Source organism: Dipodomys spectabilis, unplaced genomic scaffold (assembly GCF_019054845.1).
Source record: "Dipodomys spectabilis isolate Male_0828 unplaced genomic scaffold, ASM1905484v1 ptg000073l, whole genome shotgun sequence".
NCBI lineage: Eukaryota > Metazoa > Chordata > Mammalia > Rodentia > Heteromyidae > Dipodomys > Dipodomys spectabilis.
This window is the reverse complement of record NW_024870750.1, coordinates 3520569-3542254: the sequence shown is the minus strand read 5'-3', so window position 1 is coordinate 3542254 and position 21686 is coordinate 3520569. Positions and strand designations below refer to the sequence as shown.

At 39.5% G+C, this 21686-nt stretch overlaps 1 protein-coding gene across 2 annotated transcripts in view; it reads right to left on the bottom strand.

The window, feature by feature from the left end:
* Positions 1 to 9411: 9411 nt before the first annotated feature.
* The window catches only part of Arid4a (AT-rich interaction domain 4A), a 72084-nt gene continuing 59809 nt past the window's right edge, over positions 9412 to 21686 (bottom strand). For both annotated transcript variants that reach the window (XM_042682605.1, XM_042682603.1), the window contains 4 exons: positions 21507 to 21611; positions 19158 to 19364; positions 17401 to 17547; positions 9412 to 10000 (listed from right to left, as the gene is read on the bottom strand). In XM_042682605.1, the coding sequence (XP_042538539.1) occupies positions 9897 to 10000; positions 17401 to 17547; positions 19158 to 19364; positions 21507 to 21611 (563 nt within the window). In that variant the 3' untranslated portion in view covers positions 9412 to 9896. The remainder of the gene's footprint in view (positions 10001 to 17400; positions 17548 to 19157; positions 19365 to 21506; positions 21612 to 21686) is intronic.

Sequence of the window (21686 nt, the reverse complement as noted above, 5' to 3'; positions counted from 1 at the left end):
CTGCAGCGCCGGCTTCGAACCCAGGTCTGTCGCACTCTAGATTCCAAACGCCTTCCCCGAGACACTGTTTGTCTCTGTCTTGGGCATTGTCAGTGTTGGGTCAGTCATGGGACTTGAACTCAGGGCCCGGACGCTGTCCCTAGAGCCATTCTGCCCCGGGCGAGCGCTCTACCACTTCGAGCCGCAGCTCCATTTCCGGTTTGCTGATGGTTCATTGGAGGTGAGAGTCTCAAGGACTTTCCTGTCCAGGCCGACCTCAGTCCTCAGAGCTCAGCTATAGTTACAGGTGTGTGAGCCACCCATGCCCGGCTGAAGGACTTCTGCATGCTAATGAGTGTTAATAGCATCACAGTTTTAATTGCAATTCCCAAATGACATATGATGTTGACACTTTTTCCATATGCATATTTACCATCTCAGTAACTCCTTTAGTGTGGTATCTGTTCAAATCATTGCCCTCCCCCCCACACACTGTTTTTGGACCAGATTTTCTTAGTGTTGACTATGTATTTATGTATTTTAGCTAACAGCGGGTTTGGATATGTTTGTCCACACAAAAACTAACGTTGAAATTTGATTCCCAATCTAATGGATTACTTTGGGAGGTGGAGGCTTTAAGAGGTGATTGGGTATTTAAGAGGGATTCATTCTGTACCAGGTTAAGTCTCACACAAATGAGTAAGTTCTTACTTCGGAAGTACTGTATCAGTTCCTGTGAAAGTGGATCGACCTGAATGAGGGTTTTATCTCCTTCATAGATCCCAGCTGCCCTTTCCCTTTCAACTATGAATTGAAGCAGTCTTGTACTGCTTCACAAGGCTCTCACAATGCCTTGCTTTTGGACTTCTCAGCATTCTAAACTTTGAGCCGTTGTAAAAATGATATTTTGAAAATATCAACTGCAAATATTAATATGTAGAAAATCCATTTTACATCCTGAAATCTTGCTTAACTCCTAAGTTTCCATAAAGTTTCCTTTACTATTAAACCAACCCTGTATTCCTGAAGGTAGTCCTAGTTTGGAAGTGTCCTGCAAAGGCCCTCAAGGAGCTATTTGAGAGGTGGTAGAACTTTTGGCAGGTGGGGACTAGTACTAGGAAGTTAGGTCATTGGGGGCTAACCTTGAAAGAAATGTTATGAAGCCCGGACCCTTGCCCATTCCTTGAAGTGAAAAGGCCTCCTCTGCCGCACTTTCCCTCTGTGATGTACTGTGCTATAGGCCCCAAACAACCGGGCCGAGTGACAGTGGAGTCAGGCTTTGAAACTGTGAGACAGTAGTTGTTGTTGTGGCTACTGGCTCTAGGGCTTGAACTGGGGTGTTGGGGGGCGGGGGGGGGGGGGGGGGGGGGGGGGGGAGTCCTTGTGCTCTTAGCTTGCTTTTCTCTTTCTTTTTCTCTTTCTCTTTCTTTTTCTCTTTCTTTTTTTCTTTCTTTCTTTCCTTCCTTCCTTCCTTCCTTCCTTCCTTCCTTCCTTCCTTCCTTCCTTCCTTCCTTTCTTTCTTTCTTTCTTTCTTTCTTTCTTTCTTTCTTTCTTTCTTTCTTTCTTTCTTGTCGTCAGTCATGGGGCTTGAACTCTGGACCTGGGTGCTGTCCCTGTGCTCTTCAACTCAGCAACAGCATGAATTCCAGTTTTCTAGTGGTTTATTGGAGAAAAGAGTTTCACAGACTTTCCTGCCCTGGCAGGCTTTGAACCACTATCCTTAGATCTCCTTAGATATCCTTAGATCTCCGCCTCCTAGGATTACAGGCATGAGCCACCGGGGCCTGGCGCTCAGCTTTCTTGCTCATGACTTGCATTCTACCACTTGAGCCATACCTCCAATCCAGCATTTTGCTCACCTGAATTCTCACCACTGGAGAGTCTGGGGCAGGAGGATTGAGAAATTTAAGCCCAGCTTAGGCTATATGAGAGAGGGAGGGAGAAGTCTACCTAGAAAGAGAGTAGCAATAGATCAAACTAGAGACAGAGGAGAGAGGGGAGAGAGATAGAGACAAGAGCCAGGCCCCGGTGGCTCACACCTGTAATCCTAGCTACTCAGCATCTGAGGATCATGGTTCAAAGCCAGCCCATGCAGGAAAGTCCGTGAGACTCTTATCTCCAATAAACCATCAAAAAACCAGAAGTGGCACTGTGGCTCAAGTGGTAGAGCACTTGCCTTAGCTGAAGAGCGCAGGGACAGCGTCCAAGCCCAGAGTTCAAGCCCCATGACTAACAACAACAAAAAAAAAGACAAGAAGAAGAACAAAGTTTGTTTTTATAACAGACCCTCTTTAGGGATAACCAATTTATCAACAAATGGATTAACTCATTCATAAAGGCAGACACATAATCATCTCAAAGTTTCCACCTTAGCCAGGCACCAGTGACTCATACCTGTAATCCTAGCTACTCAGGAGACTGAGATCTGAAGATTGAGGTTTGAAGCCAGCCTGGGCAGGAAAAGATTGTGAGACTCTTACCCCTAATTAACTACAAAATGCTGGAAGTGGAGCTGTGGCTCAAGGTGTAGAGCACTTCAGCAAAAGAGCTCATTGACAGTGCCCAATCCCCTGAGTACTGCTGCATGCACAGACACACACACGCACGTTTATGTACATGTACACAAAAGGACAATTTCAGCCATTTTTTTTTCCAAAGAAAGTTCTTTGGAGGATAATTTATATCTTAGATTACAGCAAAAGAGGTTAGCTACAGGGTTTGTGGGTAAAATGTCGGGTAGCCAATGAAGTTTAATTCTCAGTAAGTGCAAAACTTTTGCATGGGACCTGCTTATACTAAGTACTTTTCTAGGGGCTGGGAAGGTGGCTCAGTGGTAAAGTGCTTGCCTTGCTTGCATGAGGCCCTGGGTTTGATTCCTTAGCACCACATAAGCAGAAAAAAAAAGCCGGAAGTGGTGCTATGGCTCAAGTGGTAAGAGCGCTAGCCTTGAGCTGAAGACCTGAGGGACACTGCCCAGGCCCAGAGTTCAGGCCCATGACTGGACCCAAAAAAAATAAATAAATAAAAAATAAATACTTTTCTAAAGTTCAAATTTAATAGTTCAAAAAAAATTTTTTTTTGGTTAGTCGTGGGACCTGAACTCTGGGCCTGGGCGCTGTCCTTCAGCTCTTCAGCTCAAGGCTAGGGCTCTACCACTTGAGCCACAGCACCACTTCTGGCTTTTTCTTATGTGGTGCTGAGGAATCGAACCCAGGGCCTCATGCATGCAAGGCAAGCACTCGACCACTGAGCCACCTTCCCAGGCCGATCTTCTCTATTTTTATTTGTTCACGCTAACAACTTGGAAGGCAGATTGCCTTGACTTGAAAATGAATCCAATTATTTGTACAAATAATCATTTGTTATATTTACATGGAAGTTAAATTTTTCATAATTGAACTTTCCAAAATAAGTTCTGCATGATATACAGTACAAAATGAATATAGCTTAATAATTACATTAACTATTTATAATAAATATATAAACATGCTTTATCTCTTTATAAAGATACATAATGGGAATATTTAAAAAAATTTTAGTGCTTGTCAACATGGAAAACATTTTGTAAAAAGTAACTCCTTTGTATAACTGAAGATAATAAAAACTAATTAAAAAGAATAAAGAACACAAGGAAATTTTTAAAAGAAAAATTAAAAGGGCCATGTAGCCGGGCGCTGGTGGCTCACGCCTGTAATCCTAGCTACTCAGGAGGCTGAGATCTGAGGATCCCAGTTCAAAGCCAGCCCGCGCAGGAGAGACCGTGAGACTCCTATCTCCAATAAACCACCAGAAAACCGGAAGTGGCGCTGTAGCTCAAGTGGTAGAGCGCTAGCCTTGAGCTGAAGAGCTGAGGGACAGCGCCCAGGCCCAGAGTTCAAGCCCCACGACCGACAAAAAAAAAATAAAAAAAATAAAAGGGCCATGTATAGTAGTGCATATCTGCAATCTCAGCATTTGAGAGGCAGAAGCAGGAAGACCAGAACAATTAGGCCAGTCTGGGCTATACAGTAAGACTCTGTCTCTCCTCCCCTCTACCACCATAAAATGTAAAAGAAAAATTCCACTCTGCAAAATCATTAGACTGCTATTTGTTGGAAATTCTTCTCCAGTGCAAATTCCATTGTGAGTCATTCAATATTCACTAAAGACAAACACTATCATATATTGTACTCCTTCCATAATGGAATGAAAATGTGTAACCACATATACAAAAAGGAAGAACAGTCAAAAGAGAAAAGGAACAATAATTCATTAGCTTAGGACTATTTTGAGTCAAGGCTGTTAAAACAGGCCTACTTTAACTCTTCCCAAATGGTAGTTCAACATTATCATCTTATGAGAAGAACCCTGTATGGCTTTGCACATAAGAAGAAAAGAGAGGCTGGGAAGGTGGCTCAGTGGTAGAGCACTTGCTTTGCATGCATGAGGCCCTGGGTTCGATTCCTCAGCACCCCAAAAGCAAAAAGAAAAAAGCCAGAAGTGGCGCTGTGGCTCAAGTGGTAGAGTGCTAGCCTTGAGCTGAAGAGCTGAGGGACAGCGCCCAGGCCCAGAGTTTAGGCCCCACGACTGGACCCCCCCCCCAAAAAAAAAGAAGAAAAGAAACTATAATAGCTTTTTGTTATGTTTTTTTCAATAATTAAGTCATTTCTGACCACTCATAAGGTGCTGGGCCAGGCACTTTGTGGGAAACACCTGATTAGAAAGAGCTCATGGAACTAATCATCCAGTAAAGTAGCAACATACATGCACAATCACAACACAAGGTAAGTTGTCAGAACAGATCAAAAAGCTATCAGAGCACAAAAGGTGGTAATATTTTGTAGTAGTGAGTCAGCCAATGCTTTATGGCAACACTAGCTCTTGAGACAGCTCTGGGAACACAAAGATGGGAGTGGTGGGGGAATAAAGGGAAGAGGTGGGGGTGGACAGGTGCAGGATTGAGCAGTGCCTGAATGACCCTTCTGGACTGCTTCTCACTTTTGGTGTGTCCTTAAACTGGCTCATTCCTACCTTCCTTTCTCCCCATGTGCTTAGAACACCATATTATCTACACCTGCCCTTCCATATCTCTAGCCAGAGTTAGCCTTCATCATTGGGGCTTAGTTTGGCTGGCACTTCATACTCACCTGAGCTCTGTATCATAACCTCATGGTACACTCTATTTAATATGCTTGTCACACCAGCAGTTAAGAATAGGTTGTTTAACATCTACCCTATTTGATCACATATTCCATGAAAATAGGAATCTTTTTCTGTCTTGTTCTTCAGACTCTGAGGTCTTAGCATAATACCAAAAATGATGTTTTCACCTCGTCTCTGCAGTTTGGCCTGCAGTTTGGTGAGGTCCAATGTAGTACAGTCTGGTGACTGTGGCTACTGCTCACTTCAGGAGCCATAGAAGGGACACTAGACATGTCCCTACAGTCTATTTACTTCAGTAAATTGGAGGTTCTTCAAAAGGGATGCAACTTGCCAGGCACAGGTGGCTCACGTCTGTAATCCTAGAAAACCAGAAGTAGCGCTGTGGCTCAAGTGGTAGAGTGCTTGCCTTGAGCTGAAGAGCTGAGCGACAGCGCCCAGGTCCAGAGTTCAAGTCCCATGACCAAAAAAAAAAAAGGATGCAACCAAGATACATCATTTTATGGTGAAGTTAAAATGGAAAATCTAAATTAAGCAAAATTCCTCTATTTGTCTTTACTCCCTGCTTCAAGATTAACACAGACACCAAAGAAGTAGAATAAAAGTCTATAAAGAACTAAAAAAAAAAAAATAACTAACATACAGTGTTTCTGAATCCTGATCACTCAGGAACAAATCACCAGGCTGCTTCTCATGAGAAACAGTCTCCTCCTAAATAGTCACAAATGAGACAACTCTCAGTTGTCTAGTTTACTGGAACTACTAATTTTAGAAATATCTACAGAGTTTCAGTTTCTTAAATTGGAATATCTAAAGTAGAATTAAGCAAGATCATTGATGACAAGCGTGGGTAATTCTGTTTACAAGGCTTAGGTACTTAAAGAACTGGTCATCCTTTGCTAGTATTTAAGTAACTGGTAGGGGAAAGTTTGATTTACAATTTCAAAAATAACAACTGCGAGCAAATTGAGGTCATCCGTAACATCATGGGAATGTGAAACACATTTCCCTCCTTTTCACCAGCTTTTCTTTAAGAGCACCTGAACACAGTTCTAAAGTTAACTAATAGACAATTAATCATCTTTTCTCAGGCCAATGGAAAACCCCTGAAACTGACTTTCCTCATAGTTTACCTAGGAACAGAGAAGGCATTACCTGTACAGGGGAAGGCACTATCTCCTTCTCATTTCCCATTGGTTGTACTTCAGTTTGCTGAAGAAGTATATCACAAAGGGCCTGGGCTGCAGCATACACAGCATTGTATATACTGTATTCTCTTCAGACATGGCCATGTCAAAGATGTGCAGAGGTATCCATTCCAAGGAGGAATGTTGATAGTTCTCCATGTTACGGTTAGACTCAGAATGGGAGCAATTAAAACAGAAACCACAATCGGCAAGGTAAAAGTCTTCTGAGAACTTGGAAGGGTTAACTGCCTTGATAAAATCTGTGAATCCAAAAGTGGCTTGATGATGGTGTGAAAAAATGAGAAATGCATGGAACAAGTCTAGGGTGAAATACCTCCTCATGGTTAAATCCCACTCTGAGTTTATGATATAAACGTTGCCTTTTATTAAAAATTGCTCAGTATATACCACATTAAGTCTATACAAGGAGTCATTTCCATAAGTAAATACATTGAAGACAATTTATTAATCTGGTGATTGCCATGATACTTAATACATATGACAGGGCATAGATTGGGATTAATGGCTCAAAGCTACAAAGACTTTGTTCATGTTCATCTCTTCTCCCAAATTCTGGGAAGAATCTGCAAACCATTCAGATCTTGTGAGATCATCATCCCCATCTACTTCCAACTGAAGTGAAGCAGCACTGAGACCATAGCAGTGGCTAGGGAAGGAAACTTGCTGTATTTACTCAGGGTAAGATCAAAAGGCCCAAGATGTAACTTCCACATATGAAACACTACAGACTGACTTAATTTTATCCCATTTTAAGTCATTACCTACTTCCCAATTGCTTTCTACAAAATTATTGAACAGGCTTTTCACTCTAGATATTCCCATTGTTCCAATCTCTCCCCTGAACACTGTGCATGTGTTGGAGTACTTACCCACTGATAAAATATTTGATTAGTTCAGGAAAAAAAAAGATGTTCAATAGAATACTGAGGAAATAATTCTGGTAATAGTCTTTGTGTGTTACTGATACAAATGTTTTCACAATTTGGTAGGTTTGCTTAATTATGAGGCTTTTACTTTCTTAGTAACTTACTATCTTAGTCATGTTCAATCAAGAGCATTGATGTTTAACATAGTGTGGGTGACTCATGACTATAATCCTAGCTGCAATCTCCATGCTGAGACTGGGAGGATCAAGATTTGAAGCTAGCAATCAATTTGAAGCAGCCTGTGAGTTAATTTGAAGCAGGCTGTAAGACTCAGTCTCCAATTAACCATAAAAATGCCAAATGGTCATAGGTAGAGCATCAACTGTGAATGAAAAAGCTGATTGAGAGCAAAAGGTCCCAGCTCTGAGTTCAACACACACACACACACACACACACACACACACACACACACACACACGAACAATCTCTGAAGTTTTAGGAAAACTCAGTATATGCCCAATATTTTATGTGTAAAGCCTAGTCACCAATCAGTTAATTTTATTTCTCTACCCCAGAATAAAAGGATTTAAACTGAACCTATTTAATCAGTGTATAATTTTGTTCCCTACTGCAGAATCCCAGTACTTTCAGCACCAAATTTATATCAATTAGAAGGGACAGTCCCTCAAATTAGTCAGTGCATTATTTCAGGCTTATTGAATTGCTACTAAAGGAAATCATTAAATCAGTGTATAAATTAAAGACTGTCTCCTACTCTGAACTAGATCTGAATGACTTGCATCTTATAAGTACTAGCAATATTTTATTGTAAAGATTAAAAGAATATACTAAAATGCTTTGGTTAATGAAATCTGTTTTTAACTATACATTACTGACATTTGGAAAGAAACAATCACTTAAATGAAAATTAAAAATAAAAAGCCTATGTTTAAAACATGGCCTTTATTAATACTGCCTGCTGAGCTCCATTTTTATTTTACATTGCAATACTTCTGCTTTGCAAAGAAAAGACAGAAAAGGTCATTTTACAAGAGTACTTTTTGTTTTTAATTCTCTGAGAAAATGGAAGGAATCTGAATCACAAGTTCACAATGTGGTAAAATGAAATTAAGAAACAATGATTTCAGTAATGCTATGCCATCACTAGTGTTCAGCTTTAACTCTGCTCTTGTAAATCAGATCCTGATATACAGTCTAGAGCATCTAGGTTATTTTTCTACAGCATATTAAACACAGAAAAGGAGGTTTTAAAAAATCCTTTCAATGTACAAACATGAATTTAAAAATTGCTTTTAAAAAATCACCTTTTTACATAATGTATATGCAAAACTGCTAAATACATGATTTTGGAAGAATTATTTACAAAATGTATGTCTGTGGAACAATTCACAGACATAGCATACATAGTTGCTTTACTTAGTGTTGCATCTCAACTTTGGGAGATATAAACTTATTCGGCAGTATAGCTAACACAAAAGCTGTGACAAAGTATCTTAAGGGCAACCAAAAATTTGATCTTCAAACAGTTTAATTACTAGGACTGCCAAAGTTTCTAAAGAAGGACATACTTTAATGATCCAGATGCCCATTTGCAGTTCTATTGTTGAAGGACTGAGACCGACTTCCTTGAGTACAGGAAAGGCTGCTGAGTGCACCCTCCTGCAAAAGGAACAGCTGAGAGCTATTGCCATCCAAAGAGTGAATTAACCTAGAATTTTCTTTTTTTCAATTTTATTAATATTTTAAAAAATACATAAAAATACAACATCCAATGTCTGAATAAATATATTTAACAAGTTGCAAGATAATACCTTATTTTACACAAAATTTTCAGCTTTAGAAATCTTGTTAAATAACTTCATTGTTGTTATATATTTCATTTTTGTATTTTGTAACAAAATAAAAACTCTGAAATTACATAGAAAAAAGACAAAATAGTTTTGTCAAGGGATAAGATAGTCCACTGAAAACTTCTTCACAATTCCACTGTAAACATTAATAAACATTAAAATATTTGCATAATTGTGTGCTCAAAAGTCCTATAAAAAGTGGAAGACTTATTACAACTGTAGTTTTCAGTTAACTACACTTCCTTTCACAATTTATTTTGTCCCATTTACACCTTTAAACCTGGGCACACTGCTGAACATATACTTTGGCAGTTCTAAATAGCAAGTGCTTCCACAAAATATTTTTTAAAAATAATACAACATCAACAACATAACAACAACAACAAAAAAACCCCCACAACTTAAACCTCCTACTCTCCAAGGGTTCAATACATCTTAGTGAAAGTGCAGCAGTAACTATTCAGCCAGATAATATTTTGGTGTTTTATCATGTGCACTTGCTTATCTATGATTCCTATAACTCCTGAAAGCTTTATTATACAAATTCAAATTTGCTAAGTGCCCTTTTTTTCTATATCACAAAAAATGGAAAAAATAAAGAAGAAAAAATTATGACAAATATGGCAGGCTGCCTAACCTTCAATTATTTATCAGCTTATTTTTTGCAACAAGAAAAAAAGAGAGAGAAGGGAAGAGATACAATCCAGCCTGGAAAATATACAGGATATACTTAGCAATGTCAAACCAGTTGAGTGCTTTCTGTGGTTGTATTTCAGGGTTTGGGAATTAATGTCCATGGCAGCAAACTGCTGAGAAAGCAGGTAAAATGTTTATCACCTACATTCCACAGCAAGTACATTTTGTGGGGGAGATGATGATGAGGGACTCATTCCAGTGTCTGATGAAGCTGATGACATGGAGGCTCCAGCATGAGACACTGTGGAATCAACACAACCATGTTAGACTCAAAAAAATATTACGCAAAGGCCAAAGGCAAATAAGAATCTTAACATTATTCACTTTAATCACAGGCCTCATAAATGGTACACAAAGAAATAGCAAGTTGTCAGTAAATACTGTGGTTCAATGGAGTGGAGTCAATTGTTGGTCAGTTAAATAGCTTATCAGTTCAAAAGAGACATCACAGGACAGAATGTTTGCTTATCTAGCATGAAGCTTAGCTCAAGCATCACAATAAATAAGTGAACAAAAGAAGAAACAGATAAGCCGGGCGCTGGTGGCTCACGCCTGTAATCCTAGCTACTCAGGAGGCTGAGATCTGAGGATCGCGGTTCAAACCCAGCCCGGGCAGGAGAGACCGTAAGACTCCTATCTCCAATAAACCACCAGAAAACTGGAAGTGGCGCTGTAGCTCAAGTGGTAGAGCGCTCTCCTTGAGCTGAAGAGCTGAGGGACAGCGCCCAGGCCCAGAGTTCAAGCCCCAGGACTGACAAAAAAAAAAAAAGAAGAAGAAACAGATACCACACAAAATGTAACTCTTAAACTCCTACTTGAAAGATTCCAGAGAAAGCAAATTTGGCTTATCCCAAATCAGAGGTCAAACTAAGATGTTTTAATAATAGGGAATTTCTGTCATATCTCTGAGTTACAGACACCTAAGCCAGAGATTTTCTAGTTTCTATCAGATCAGAATCATGAGATTGGGATGGAAGTATAGAGATGTGATTAGGGGGAAAAAATCATCAAGTGGCATTAACATAATTCTCAAGAAAGACAACATGGATGAAGGATCACTACAGTGTGCATTTGTTGATTTGCCACTATTTTTCTTTTTCTTTTACCTTCTCTTTCCTTGCAAAGCTCTGTCTCCTACCAATCTGTTTAATTCTACTAACTTTAAAGCCTTACTTATTATTTATTTAAGTATATCTGTGTGTGACTACTATGCTACATGAATAAATACAACAAACTCAAAACATACCTCAGAAATCACTGTCTGAATGTAATAACTTACTATAAGAAAACAAGAAGCCAGGGGTCAGTAGCTCATGCCTGTAATTCTAGCTACACAGGAGGCTGAAATCTGATGATGTGGTTCAAAACCAGCCCAGGCAGGAAAGTCTGTGAGACTCCTGTCTCTAACTTTCAGGAAAACAGGAAATGGTACTATGGCTCAAAGTGGTAGAGTGCTAGCTTTGAGGAAAAAAGCTCAGAGACAGCAGCTAGGCCCTGAGTTCATGCCCCACAACTGACTCCCCTCCCCCGTCAGGCCCCCCCCCCAAAAAAAAAGAAGGAAATGACCTGTAATAAAACTTTGTTAAGCCAGGCGCCGATGGCTCACGCCTATAATCCTAGCTACTGAGGAGGCTGAGATCTGAGGATCACGGTTCAAAGCCAGCCCGGCTAGAAAAGTCTGTGAGCTTCTTATCTCCAATAAACCACTAGAAAACCAGAAGTGATGCTGTGGCTCAAGTTGTAGAGCGCTCACCTTGAGCTGAAGAGCACAGGGACAGTGCCCAAGCCGAGTTCAAGCCACACGACTGACACACACGCAAAAAAATAAAAAAACAAAACTTTGTTGTTGAAATTTATATCACTATCTCTTCTTGGTCTTGGTTAATAAGCTCAAATAAACACAAAAAACATTTAGGAAATTGATCCCAAAAGAGTAGGTTCTCTGAAGAAATTTTATAGATTTTACTGCTTTGTGTGTGTGTTTCTCTTTTTGCATGGGTTTTTGTTGTTGTTTGATGTATATGTGTGCCATATGCCAGTACTAGGGCTTGAACGCAGGGCCTCACTCTTTTGCCTAGTTATTTCCTGTCCAAGGCTGGTGCTCTACCACTTGAGCCACACCTCCACTTCCAGTATTTTGGTGGTGAATTGGAGCTGAGTCTCTCAGATTTGTGTGCCTTGGCCGGTTCAAACTGAGATCCTCTAGACCTCAGCCTCCTGGGTAGTTAGGGTAACAGAGGTGAGCCACTCCATCACACTGTTACAGTTTTGATAAAAGAGGATCAATCATAGAAAGTTTGATCTCTTCCCATTTGTCCCATTATTTCCAGAAACTGCTGGATTTGGAGTAGGATGGTTTAAGACCCCATATGACACAGGACATCCCCTAAGCCTCTGGCAAGAAACAAAACTTCTCCCAAATTTATTTATCTTTTTTTTTTCTTTCTTCCTTTCTTTTATGCTGTCTTGTGGTGGTTAATTGGAGATAAGAGTCTCATGTACTTTTCTTCCCAGGCTGTTTTTTTTTTTTTTGTCAGTCATGGGGCTTGAACTCTGGGCCTGGGCGCTGTCCCTCAGCATTTCAGCCACTTCTGGTTTTCTGGTGGTTTATTGGAGATAGTCTCACGGTCTTTCCTGCTCGGGCTGGCTTTGAACAGCAATCCTCAACAGCAATCCTCAGTTCTCAGCCTCCTGAGTAGCTACGATTACAGGTGTGAGCCACCAGCACCCAGCTAACACGTTTTTTTTTTTTTTTGGTCAGCCGTGGGGCTTGAACTCTGGGCCTGGGCGCTGTCCCTCAGCTCTTCAGCTCAAGGCGAGCGCTCTACCACTTGAGCTACAGCGCCACTTCCGGTTTTCTGGTGGTTTATTGGAGATAGGAGTCTCACGGTGTCTCCTGCCCGGGCTGGCTTTGAACCGCGATCCTCAGATCTCAGCCTCCTGAGTAGCTAGGATTACAGGCGTGAGCCACCAGCGCCCGGCTTAACACGTTTTTTAATAGCACAAAAATATGGTACTTTTAGAAAGTCAGATGATATTCTCTTAAAATATGATAGCAGGAGCTTTTAAAGTAGCAAAAGGTATAAAGCTGAAGAAATCCTGTTAGTTAAAGACTATAGGAAACAGTGAATGTATAGATCTTGCAAGGGGAAGTGGCACCGTAGCTCAAATGGTAGAGCTCAAACCTTGAGCTGAAGAGCTGAGGGACAGCGCTCAGGCCCAGAGTTCAAGCCCCACAACTGATAAAAACAAAAAGATCTTGCTAGGCAATACAACTTTTGGACCATACGATTTCTAGAGTGAGTACTCATAAACATGGTGGCAGCTTTCAAGAAACAGAATTTTCATTTGTACACTCCCCATGTGAAGGATAGGGGTCATGTAGGAAAATAGGATAAGCATTGCATGGCATGCTGGAAATCAACAGCTCAGGGATTATAACAGAACAAGCAAGGAAGTGCTCCTAAAAGGTGTCTCAAAAATAAAAGAATAAATGAGCAGGGCACCAGTGGCTCACTCCCATAATCCTAGCTACTCAGGAGGATGCAATCTGAGCAAGGATCACTGAAGTCTGCTTCGACAGAAGTTGGTGATACTCCTTTTTCCAATTAACCACAAGAAAAGCCAGAAGTAGAGCTGTAGCTCAAGTGGTAGAATGCCAGCCTTGAGTGAAAAAGCTAAGAGACAGCATTCAGGCCGGAGTTCAAGCACCACTATCAACAAAAAACCATGTTTTTACTAGGTGCTGGTAGCTCATGCATGTAATACTAGCTACTCAGGAGGGTGAGATCTGAGGATTGTGGTTCAAAGCCAGCCCAGGCATCAAGGTCCGTGAGACTCTTAATCTCTAAATAACAACTCAAAAACTGGAAGTAGAGCTGTGGCTCAAAGTGGTAGAGTGCTAGATTTGAATCCAAGAACTCAGGAACAGCGCCCAATCCATGAGTTCAAGCCACATCACCAAAAAAAGAAAACAAAAAAAAAACCAAATGGGTTTTTGTTGGTACCAATAGCTCACACCTGTAATCCAACTACTCAGGAGGCTGATGAGATCTGAGGATAATGGTTGGAAGCCAGCCCGGACAGGAAAGTCCCTAAGACTCTGGTTTTCAATAAGCTACTCAGGAAAAGCAGGAAGTGATGTGATAGCTCAAGTGGTACAGTGCTAGCTTTAAGCAAAAGAATTCTCCCCGTCCTAGGAGTAAGCGGAAACTTGGCAGCAGCTTTCAGAAAGTTAAGATTAGATCTTGAGTTGGAAGAGCCACAGGAGAGTCTTAGCATTTACCCCAACCTATTGTTTCGGTTTAACATTTAATTTTTACCTTTGCTATGGTTTGTCTCCCTAGGCCTGTAGCCTACTGATTCTACCTATGTTCAGTTCAGTTAGTTTTCCGTAAAGGTTAGAGAAAGACATAACCTTGCTTTTTAAGGAAAGAAGAGAGGGTCACTTTATCCTTCTATTCTTTTTCAACCAATCTCTCTATTTTTATTTGTGCCAGTCCTGGGGCTTGACCCCAGGGTCAAGACCTGGGTACTATCTCTCAGCTTTTTATGCTCAAGGATAGCGCTCTACCACTTGAGCTCTCCAGCTCCACTTCTAGCTTTTTGCTGGTTAATTTGAGGAGAGAGTCTGATGGACTCTATACTGGCTTTGAACTGCAATCCTCAGATTTTGGCCCCCATATCCTATTTTCTGAGTTTTTCTTGAATCATATAGTACCAATTTGTTTTTCTCTGATTTTTTTCTACTGCAAGTACAAGCAAGACTTTGACCCAGGGCCTGGGCTGTCTCTGATCTTTTTTGCTCAAGGCTAGCACTCTACCACTTATCATTACCTCATCTACTACTACAGTTAAAACAGTCTACCAGCTGCTCAACTTCCAAAAGAAATGCTGTGGACATTTAGTGTTTGTTATGGTCAGCTGCCTCATTTTCTTTTCTTTGTTGGTAGAGGGTTTTAATTTATTTAACAACTAAAGCGCCATTTATTCATCCATCCCTTATTTATAAAAACAAGTTATTTTCCATTTTCCTCTATTTCAATATAGTGCTTTAAAGAATACTTTTGTATAATTCTTGGTCACAGGTACAAGAATTTCTCTAGGCCTGAAGGATAAACTGATAAATGTAATTACTGTGCTAATTACATATTTTCTCCAAAATAGTAGTATCAACTTGTTTTTGTCATAAGCAACATATAAAATCTCTTTTTTTTCTCCTCATTCTTTTTAGCAATTGATGTCAGCTTTGAGACTAATTTTATCTATAATTACACTGGCATATAATATTTGTCCTTGTTTTAATTTGAGTTAGGGGCATAGTACTTTTAACGTCTATTATTGTTATTTTAGTGGAGTTTAGGGATACAGCGAATATTTAACTAGAATTTAACTAGAAATTCTGAATTCAGGGCCTGAGCTGTCCCTAATCTTTTTTGCTCAAGGCTAGCATTCTAACACTCTGAACCACAGTTCCACTTCTGGTTAATTAGGGATAAGAATTTCACAAACTTGGGCTGGGAAGGTGGCTCAGTGGTAGAGCAGGCTTGCTTTGCATGCCTGAGGCCCTGGGTTCGATTCCTCAGCACCACATAAGCAAAAAGAAAAAAGCCAGAAGTGGCGCTGTGGCTCAAGTGGTAGAGTGCTAGCCTTGAGCTGAAGAGCTGAGGGACAGTGCCCAGGCCCAGAGTTCAGGCCCCACGACTGGACCCAAAAAAAAAAAAAAGAATTTCACAAACTTTCCTGCCTGGGCTGGCTTTGAACCATGATCCTCAGATCTCAACCTCCTGAGTAACCAGGATTACAGGTATGAGCCACCAATGCCCAGCAATCATACACATTTTTAAGGGCTACCTTAGGCACTACTTCTCCATGTTTCCTCTATAGCTCTCCTTGCATTAAATCCTAGATGGATTAACATCATTCAGGGCTCCACTGTCTTATAGGTATAAAGACACTTGAGGTCAAAGTTTACTGTCGAATGCATTTCTGTATCCACTACCTAGCAGAGTACCTGGCACATGGTACATGCTCATTAATGTTAAGCCCCATTAAATTATGCTATAGTTGCTAAGGAAATAAATTTTGCTCCCAACAAGGTAATCATTTTCTGTTTTAATGATACTGGAGTTTGAACCCAAGGCTTTGTGCTCGCTAGGGAAATAGTCTACTACTTGGGCCATGGTCCTCAGTACTTCTTGCACTCCAAATAATCTTTTTAAAAAAATATTAGCATCAAGCCCAGCGTCAGTGGCTCATGCCTGTAATCCTAGCTACTCAGAAGGCTGAGATCTGAGAATCATGGCTCAAAGGCTGAGATCTGAGGATTGTGGTTCAAAGCTAGCCTGGGCAGGAAAGTCCATAAGACTCTTATCTCCAATTAACCAAAAGTTGGCACTGTGGTTCAAGTGACAGAGTGCTCATCTTGAGCTGAAGAGCTGAGAGACAGCACCTAGGCCCAGAGTTCAAGCCCCACGAGCAACAAAAAAAAATAGCATCAATTAGGTGACAATCAGGTTTCATTTTAACATGTCCATTTATGTATATAATGCATACTGATTAGAGTTATCCTCTTGAGACATCATTCTCCTTACTCCCCCACCTCCCAGAGCAGTCTCAGCAAGCTTTATTGTTCATTTTCATGCATGTACACACAAAGACCATATCTGCTCTCCTTCACTCTCTGTTCACCTGTCCCTTTTCCCCCTCACACCTATACCCAAGACAGGAAATGTTTCAGCTTTCTAATACTCATTATTGTTAAGTGGATGTTAATAGCTCCAAGAGACTTCACCATGATATCTCCCAAATGCGTAACTCATAATCAGGTTGATTTTATATAGGATATATGATATATGATATATTTCAGTAGATGCATATGTTTAGATACATGTTTATCTTTTAGGTCTAGCATCCACAGGAGAGAAAACATGTGACCATTGTCCTTATAATCTGGCTTACTTTGCTTAACACGAGTGGTTTCCAGAACCATTCATTTCCCTGCAAATGGCATGTTTCATTCTTTTTTGTGGCTGAATAATATTCTACCAACAAGACAGTATTGACTATAACTTTAATTCATTTTGGCAAACTTCTTGGTAATAATGTAGGTGAATAGGTAGTCAATAAAGAAATTTTTGGGGCAAAGTATAAATTTCAGAAGGAGTAAGCTCTTTTGGAGAACTCAGGATATTTAGTAAAATCTTAAATTGTAAGAGTTCATACTCCCTTTTTAAGAATCTCATTCTTGATTAATTCCGTTGGTGACTAGCTCATTCAACAACAGTAATAGAGAAGAAGCCACTAGATATATAAAAGCAACAATTACAGGGGCTGGGAAGGTGGCTCAGTGGTAGAGTGCTTGCCTTGCATGCCTGAGGCCCTGGGTTCAATTCCTCAGCACCACATAAGCAAAAAGAAAAAAGCCGGAAGTGGCACTGTGGCTCAAGTGGTAGAGCGCTAGCCTTGAGCTGAAGAGCTGAGGGACAGCGCCCAGGCCCAGAGTTCAGGCCCCATAACCGGACCCAAAAATAAATAAATAAATAAATAAAAGCAACAATTACAGAATGCATATGTTCAGAGAGTAAAAAACAAATGATAGGATGCATATTTGAAAAATGGAAGAACATTTAATAAAATTACCTTCTCTGTCTTTCTTTTTTAATCTTTTTCTCCTCCTGTCTATGGTTGCAACTTCAGACTTCAAAGACATGTAGTATTTTCTGATTTCCTGGAGTTTTTCTTGGAGAAAAGATATTCTCTCTGTACTGGTCATATTATCTAATTCATCTAAAAGAGAAAAAAAAACACATAGATTTAAAATTAATTCTATGAAGAAAAATGATGGCAGGACTACAAAACAAATCTAACTCATAAATTACCAAAAGCTTTAGTTTATTAAAGCCTACCATGTTCAGGTAAATAAAAAGTGTTTTTTACTTTTTTGTGCCACTACCAGCGCTTAACTGCAGGGCCCCTGCAGTGTCATTCAGCTTGTTTTGCTTATGCTGGTACTCTATCACTTGAGCCACACTTCTAATTCTTATTCTGTTTTTTAACTTTTGGTTCTTGAGCAAGGTCCTGCCATACAATATAGTTCAGGCTGTCCTCAATCTCACAATCTTCCCATCTCAGCCTCCTGATTGCTGGGATATTAAAACTCCTGGCTTTCTTACTTATGTCATTTTGTTGAGACAATGTCTTGCTTGTTATGTAGCCCAAGCTTGACTAGAACTTTCTGTGTATCACAAATTAGCCTCAAACTCATGATCTTTCTGCTCCAGCCTCCCAAGTGCTATGATTACACCTATAATAAAATGCTTTAGACAAAGAAGACATGACTTAAGTGGTAGAACATCTGTCTGGCAAGCCTGAGGCTCTGAGAGTTCAAACCCCAGTACCACCACGTAAACCAAATGAATAAATAAGTAGATAAATTCTCTATAGTTGGGTATGGTGGTGCATGCCTGTAAGGAAGTGAGACACAGCATAACATAGCACAACCCTTTCTCAAAAAAACAGTTCTTAAAAGAAATACTGAATTTTCTATATTAAACACATATTATTTAAATGATCACCAAAACATAAGAAATACTAATTATAAAGCATCCCTGACCTATAATTGTAAATATTACTTACTTTTACTTCTGTCAGTGTTACAAAGGGCACTTAACTCTCATTGATTGAATAAATCAAACAAGTGGGTTTTTTTTTGTTTTTTTGAGACAAAGACTTACTATGTAAACCAGGCTGGCCAAGAATTCACAATTCTCCTGCCTTAGCCATCCAAATTCTGGGAATACAATATGTCTCACCATGTCAAGCCTATGTCTTCCTTCTTTTTTTAAAAAAATGTAATTTTATTGTTATTACTAAGGTGTTGTATAGAGGGGTTGCCATTTTATAAGTCAGGTAATGAGCACATTTCTTCTTTTTTGACAATATCACCCCTTCCTTCACTCATGTCTTCCTCCTTAAGAGATTTTCTTGTCACTATTTGTCAAGTTAGTGTTATGAAAAGATGCCGATTTGTATTTAAGAAAATAAAGGCAATTATTAATTTGAAATACCTAATTTGTTAACATTATTACTATTAATCTAAGTTCACATTTAAGATAGGTTCTACTTTACAGTACATATGCAGGGTGTGGCTCAAGTAGTAGAAGTGCCAGCCTTGAGCGGGAAAATGCTAAAAGAGAATATGAGGCCCTGAGTTCAAACCCCAGAACCATATCAGCGCCAAAAAAGGAAGGAAGGAAGGAAAGAAGGAAGGAAAGAAGGAAGGAAGGAAGGAAGGAAGGAAGGAAGGAAGGAAGGAAGGAAGGAAGGAAGGAAGGAAGGAAGGAAAAAAAAAGAAAAGATTCTATAATATATATTCAGATTATCTATAAGCTTCTTACTGAGTTGAAAACTCCACTTATATGTCCTAGGGGATGAATTTGGATGTTTTTCTCTGTGTTTTTCTTTTTCTCCATCTTTGATGTTAGGCGAGATTCTTGCTGGGGATCGTGCAAGTTTCTGTGGCTTAGATACAGTAATATGCTTCATTGGAGTACATTTACTAGAATTATCTACTGCAGGAAGATCTTCACTATCACTGCTTTGTCCTGTAGTAATAATAATAATAATTTTACTAAGAGATTATAAATGATAAAAAACCTCAAAAATGAAAATGCAATAGACCCAGTAATTACACTTGTTGGTATCATAAAGAAAAAATGCATAAATGCACAGTTTGTAACAGAAGAGAAAAAAAGAACTGGAATGCTCCCCAAAATAAAATGAGTAAAAAAAAAAATTACTGAATCTTTTGCTTAAGTAGTTAAAAAGAATGAGCTAGAACAAAAATAGTATCTATATATTGTCAAATGAAAAACAAGGATATAAAACAAGCAATATACTATATTGTTCTATTTATGTTTAAGACAATGCATAAAAAAATCCAAAAAAGGTTTTTAAAAAAACTATGCTTTTAGAATCACACAGAAACAAAAATTTTTACATAGGTACTCCCAAATAAACATTTTTGTAGGTCATAGGGCTTGGGGGTCAGGGCCTGGGCTCTTTGGCTCAAGACAAGTGCTCTACCACTTTGAGCCACAGCTCCACTTCCAGTTTTCTGGTAATTAATTGGAGATAAGAGTCTCATGAACTTTCCTGCCCAGATTGGCTTTGAACCATGATCCTCAGATCTCAGTCTCCTAACTAGCTAGGATTACAGGCATGAGCCACCAGTACCTGGCTACCAAACATTTTTTTAAGGGGGTTGCTATGCAGCACAGACTCATCAAGTGCTGGAATTTCATGTCTTATTCAGCCCACACTCATTTTCTAAAAATATATAGATGTATAGGGTCACGAACTCTTACCATGGACCAAATTCAATAGCATTTGAAGTGTCTTTCTAATCTAAATCCATTCCATGTTCACACTTTCTGTTTGACTCTGCCCAGGTTTTTCTAGCCCATATAAGGGGTTATCACACATAATTCTATTTTCTCATTTTTACAACTCTTCCATTGCAACGCCATCCTCTTACAATCCTGCAACAACTATCTTCTAAAAGTCTTTCTTCTAAGCTCCAAACCCTATTTTCCTCAGATTTTGTACCTGTAATTCAACTTTCTCCAAATTATATTTCTAACAGCCTCAGTTTCTTGCTGGCTGTTGGCAGGATGACCTCAGTTCTTCACTCAGTGAACTCTCCATAGAATATCTACTTTTAATACCTCACAACATGGCAACTCCCAGTGGAGAACAAGGAAGAATTTGTGGGACATTTCATGACTTATTCTCCATGCATCATTACTTCCACTTTATTCGAAGTCGGTCACTAAGTTCAGGGAAATTAGGCTCTGATTCTTGAACAATTAAGTATCAATAAAGTTGTGAATTTTGTTTTGTTTTGTTTTTTGTTAGTCTTGGGGCTTGAACTCTGGGCCTGGCCACTGTCCTCGAGCTCCTTTTAGCTACCACTTGAGCCATAGCACTACTTCTGGCTTTTTCTGACAGTTGAAAAAAAAAAAGTCTCATGGACTTTCCTGTCTGAGCTGGCTTTGAACGCAGCCTCCTGAGTAGCTAGGATTATAGGCATGAGCCAATGGCACCCTGATGGATTATTATTATTATTTTTTTTTTTTTTTGTCTGTCGTGGGGCTTGAACTCTAGGCCTAGGCACTGTCCCACAGCTCTTCAGTGCAAGGCTAGCACTCTACCACTTGAGCCACAGCGCCACTTCCAGTTTTCTAGTGATTAATTGGAAATAATGGTCTCTTGGACTTTCCTGCCTAGGCTGGCTTTGAATGGTGATCCTCAGATCTCAGCTTCCTGAGCAGCTAGAGACACAGGCACTTGACTGGATTTTTTTTAAACCACCACATCCCTAAAAAAATCATAATATAGCCATAAATACTAGGCAATTAGCACAGTTATATTGCTATCATTTAATCCTGAGATCTTCACTTGATCAGACAATATGGCAGTAGGAAGGATCCAGGTGAAAATCATGTGCTACATTTAGTTGTCACTTCAATCTAGACCATTTCCTCCTTCCTTATGCTTATGACTTTGGTGATTTTGAAAATTACAAGCCAGTTATTTTATATAGAATCTAAATTTAGTCTGAATTTGTGGATGCTTCGTCATGATTAGATTCATAGTATGCATTTTTTATGGGAATTTCTGTTATTGCTTCTAAACGGCTAAAATTACTATCATATTACGAAAGTTAGCATTTGAAAGTCACCAACCTGCTCCATTCTTTTCATTTTTGGTTACAGCACTTGTTCGCTTTGGAGTTCGCTTTTGTTTTTTTGCCATTAATCCACTATGTCCATCACTTGGTCTTTTCTGACCTGAAATAAAGGAAGAGAATGTAAAAAAACAAAACAAAAGAAGAACAGGTAAGTATGAATTTACATGTATATTCA